This window comes from Lolium rigidum, chromosome 2 (assembly GCF_022539505.1).
Source record: "Lolium rigidum isolate FL_2022 chromosome 2, APGP_CSIRO_Lrig_0.1, whole genome shotgun sequence".
Classification (NCBI taxonomy): Eukaryota; Viridiplantae; Streptophyta; class Magnoliopsida; order Poales; family Poaceae; genus Lolium; species Lolium rigidum.
The window spans coordinates 208,162,245-208,166,572 of record NC_061509.1 but is presented as its reverse complement, the minus strand read 5'-3'; the positions used below and the strand labels follow the sequence as shown (position 1 = coordinate 208,166,572).

Genomic DNA, 4,328 nt, shown 5'->3' with positions numbered 1-4,328 from the left:
CCGGTGCGCGGAAGTCCGGCGGCGCCGGGTAGCCCGCCGCGTGGAGGAGCCGTCCCTCCCATTGGTGGAGAGAGCGGCGGCCGGCCGTTGTTGGCCGCACCGTCGTTCGCCATTGCTACCTCTTTCGAGTTTCGGGGAAGATTTGGTGGAATGCGAGAGAGGTGAATGCGGGGCAGACGCGGTAGTTCGGCGATAAATAGAGGTAGGCGCGCGTGATACCGAGGCGACGGCATTAACCTCGCCGCGTGGAAGCTACGCGTCCGGCGAATCTCGACCGGCGGCGGGCTTTTACAGCGCGCGGAAGACGATGCGATGAGGACGACGATCGGTGTCTCTCGCCGACAAGTTGGGGCCACCAGACGCGCGGGAAGTTTCCTCGACGTTTCGCGCGCTTTTATTTCGTCCGGAGTCCCCGACCGCTCCCGGGGGGCCGGGGACGCGACTGGGCCGAATAACGCCGTCCGGATTAGAAATACGTCGCTCGGGGGCCTAGTCGAGGAGACGAGTGGAGATGCTCTTGCGAGTTTGGACACGCCAGAGCAACCAGCACAATCAACAGGCAACCCATGTGCCGTGGCGTAGGGCATGTAGTAGCATGCACTATTGCCCTTTACACCGTGTGTGTCATCAATAATCTCCAACTTCATCTTCATAGTTGTCCTGGCCTCTGCCCCACAAGGCCACAACCTACCAAATCGACCAGGTCCACCACTACCGTTGCGCGCTGCAGATTCAAATGATATCAAACTTCTCCAATCCACAAACTGGCATGCAGTCATCGCCTGTGTCCCGAGTTCGCTACTAGGGTTCAGTGCTCTCGTAGAACATAGCATTACTCAATTCAGATCAAAACCTTTCTCTACCTTTTTCTCGGTATGATCATCGGTAGTTTTGTTTTCTCTCCTTGTAGTTTATGCTCGCTAATAGCTAGGACAATGTAAGAATTGTTGTCGACATTCCAAATGAATAACCGATAACGGGAGCAGACAATGGGAAACTACAACAACAAGTCATAACTTAAATATCCACGATAAGCACATGCAGAACTGAGTACCGAATTACACAAGTCTGGATTCAGATAGGAGAGAACATTTCAAAGAGAGATGGAGAGTCAACGATGGACACGCTAGTAGGGCAAGGGAAACAAGACATCACAAGCTTAAGAAGCTCGATCTTCCGATTGGTAGCAGCGGCAGCTTAAGACCTGCTCTTGAACGGAATTGCTCTGATGATCACCTGGTGGTAGATGGCAGCCAAAGCAGCGCCAACAAAGGGGCCGACCCAGAAGATCCACTGTGAAATGAAACAAGGTTAGGTATGAGCTCTCCAGGGTATTGATAGGCTAAGCATGAGGAAACATATCGATGTGCTATCATCCTCAATTGTCTATATAAACTGATAGGTGCCAGCTACACATTATGAAACATGTCACTTTTCAGAACAAATGAGCTATAAACATCTATCGGTAGCATACCCCTATGGTAATATATGTTAAGTGTATGATTATCCCATTTTTTGAGGAAGTGTATGAATAATTGTGGTTGGTTACATATACACCTACATATACACATGATCAGTTCAGACTTTCCAGAACTAAAGAACATAACAGAACTGTGCACCAACTAACTACTAAATATGCCCCACAGGAAGTGCTGATTACATGTCTGGTATTATTTGGTCGGAAGCAGTTTGATTATTAGAGGAACAACTTGCTGAAAACGGCAAGTAGGCCAGAGTGGGTTTCACTCACATGGTCATTCCAGGCATGGTCCCTGTTGTAGATGATGGCAGCCCCAAGGCTCCTAGCTGGGTTGATGCCGGTGCCAGTGATGGGGATGGTGGCTAGATGGACCAGGAACACCGCAAATCCAATCGGAAGTGGGGCGAGGATCTGTTTTCACCAACAACGGATGGAAAAATATTACAATCTGTACCGAAATAGCTAGCAAAATTATACATTAGAGGATAACTATATACACAATTTGCTGGAGCAAGCAAGATCAACCGAATAATCTAAACTCAAGCCATCAATTGCATACCACATGTACTTAAAAGCTTCAGCCGTATCAGTTCACTGTATTTACATGTAGGAGGTAGATGTTCACCAGAATATGCCAGATGTCGATTTTAGCATGTAGTATTGTACATATCAAACAAAACTAGGTAGTAAAGATGTAGAGCAGTTACCGGAACATGGGAGTCCCTGGCATTCCTCTTGGCGTCAGTAGCCGAGAAGACGGTGTAGACCAGGACAAAGGTGCCAATGATCTCAGCACCAAGGCCATCACCCTTGGTGTAGCCTTTGGCAACTACATTGGCGCCACCACCGTTGCCCATGTACAGCCCCTGCTGGAAGCCCTTCACAACTCCAGCTCCACAGATGGCGCCTAGGCATTGCATAATTATGTAGAAGATGGCCCTGGTCAGGGACAGCTTCCTGGCCAAGAACAGCCCAAAAGTCACTGCTGGGTTGATGTGTCCTCCTGTTGTAGTAGCAGATAGCAGAGATTAGCGGTCAGTATGGTTTTTGTTGTTACGTCATGTTTGTTCCTCTCTTAGATTTCATATATTCAGACTAACCAGGCAGAACCTGAGATTCAGAAGCAGCAGTACTGAAAATTGGACCACAAATTTACTGACGTAGTGTAGTAGTTTACTGAGAGACAGTGTACAAATTGACAATAAAAGCGGTTTTATAACTATAAATGCTGAATTTTCCGTATAGCAATGTTCAAGCAGGTAGAATTGTACAAATATGACTATATCTGTTCACCTTCAAGTATCAACATCAACCAATCAAAGTGATGTTTGTCTATGTGCGCTAGTACATTTCAACAGCTTCGAGTATTAAGATTTGGGGTATTACAGAAGCACTATATGAAAAGATGAGCTTTATCCTATTGTTAGGAATCCTGCCTTTGCGTAAAAGCAGGGTTTCGTATACAGCAGCAGTACAGAGTGTGCCGTACTGCCGTCTAATACAAATGTCAAATTGCTACTGAACTGCAATAGGACAAAACTTCAGGTGCAAGGGAGGTACATGTTGGTACAAGAACAAAAAGGTAATTAAGAAGGTGCATGTGCTAGGAATTCCCATGTGCAAGGCAAAATCTAGAACAAATAAAAGTTGGAGCTGCCTAATCACGAGAAGGTGATTAATCAAGAGAAGGAAGGCTCTGTAGGCTGACCAGAGATGCCGGCGGTGCAGTAGACGAGGGCGAAGATCATGCCCCCGAAGGACCATGCGATGCCCTGGATGCCGACGGTGGCGCACTTGGAGGGGGACTTGGAGACGCCCATGACGGTGAGGACGGTGATGTAGAGGAAGAGGAAGGTGGCGATGAACTCGGCGATGCCCGCGCGGTAGAAGGACCAGGACTTGAGCTCCCCGGGCTCGAACAGCGGCGCCGGCGGCGGCTCCTTGTAGTCCTTGTCGTCGCCGCCGCCCTGCGCCGCCGTCCCGATGGGCTGCCGCTCGGAGAACTTGTTCGCGCCCAGGCGCACGTCCTCCTCCTTCCCCTCCATTCTCCCCGCTCTCTTGGGCAGCTAGCTCCGGTGGCTCTCTCTCTTCTTGGATTGAAGCAGCGGCGGTGAGTGTGTTGTGAGGTGGTGCAGCACGCGCGAGGGTGCTAATAAAGGCAGGAGCGGCAGTGAGCGAGGACGGCACTGTGAAGAAGGTGGTTCTGGAAAGGGGAGAGCGGAGGTGGTGACTGATAGCACGGGAGTGTCGAGTGGGGGCAGAACAGTGGAGTGGGAGTTGGTTGGGTGCCTTTTTCGCTTTATTATCATCATTTGTCTCTAAGCTTATCCAATACGAGCATTCTGTTATTGCATTTGTCTGCACTAAGAATAGTTGTTTCAGAGTGAGCTGTGCGGCTGTGCCTAATCAGATTAAGGAAAAGTGCAACGCAGTGTTTACAGTAGAAATGATCGATCTTTCGAAAAAAAATAACAGTAGAAATTATCGGATTGGAAAAATATTCAGAAAGTATTCCAAAGAAACGATCCATGATAATCTGAAGACACGAAATCCCCCTGCCCCCGCATCGCTCCCGCTGGGGCGACTCGGGCGGCGTCCAAACCCTAGCACCGCCAGGCCCCTCCTCCCACCTTTCCCCCTCCCTTGCCGCCACCTGAGGTGACCGTCGGAAAGCCGTGCGGCTGCTGAGGACGGTGGCAGCGAGGATCTCGTTGCTCCGCTTCGATGTGGAGGACTCCAGGACCGGGGCGACGGCCCTTCAGGCGAGGCGACGACGCACGCGGCAGGCGTCGACGCGGGTGACTCTGGCCGTCGGCCGCGACCTCTTGGGAGGTTGGACCGTGGCGGC

General features: G+C 50.3%; 1 protein-coding gene across 1 annotated transcript; it reads right to left on the bottom strand.

Annotated features, from left to right (window-relative positions):
* Window positions 1–998: 998 nt before the first annotated feature.
* LOC124692881 (aquaporin PIP1-1) lies at window positions 999–3,709 on the bottom strand. The gene is made up of 4 exons (XM_047226321.1): window positions 3,189–3,709; window positions 2,188–2,483; window positions 1,751–1,891; window positions 999–1,293 (listed from the first exon to the last, which is right to left on the bottom strand). Exons 1-4 carry the CDS (start codon window positions 3,523–3,525, stop codon window positions 1,198–1,200), a joined length of 870 nt encoding a protein of 289 aa, XP_047082277.1. The 5' UTR covers window positions 3,526–3,709; the 3' UTR covers window positions 999–1,197.
* Between the last annotated feature and the right edge of the window lie 619 nt (window positions 3,710–4,328).

Bases quoted from the DNA above. Each gene is read 5' to 3' on its own strand.
- LOC124692881 (XM_047226321.1), bottom strand. From the start codon at position 3,525: ATGGAGGGGAAGGAGGAGGACGTGCGCCTGGGCGCGAACAAGTTCTCC. The intron at 1,892-2,187 runs GTAACTGCTCTA...TGGTGAAAACAG, and splicing joins CCAGGGACTCCCATGTTCCG to ATCCTCGCCCCACTTCCGAT. The intron at 1,294-1,750 runs GTGAGTGAAACC...TTCATTTCACAG, and splicing joins ACCATGCCTGGAATGACCAT to TGGATCTTCTGGGTCGGCCC.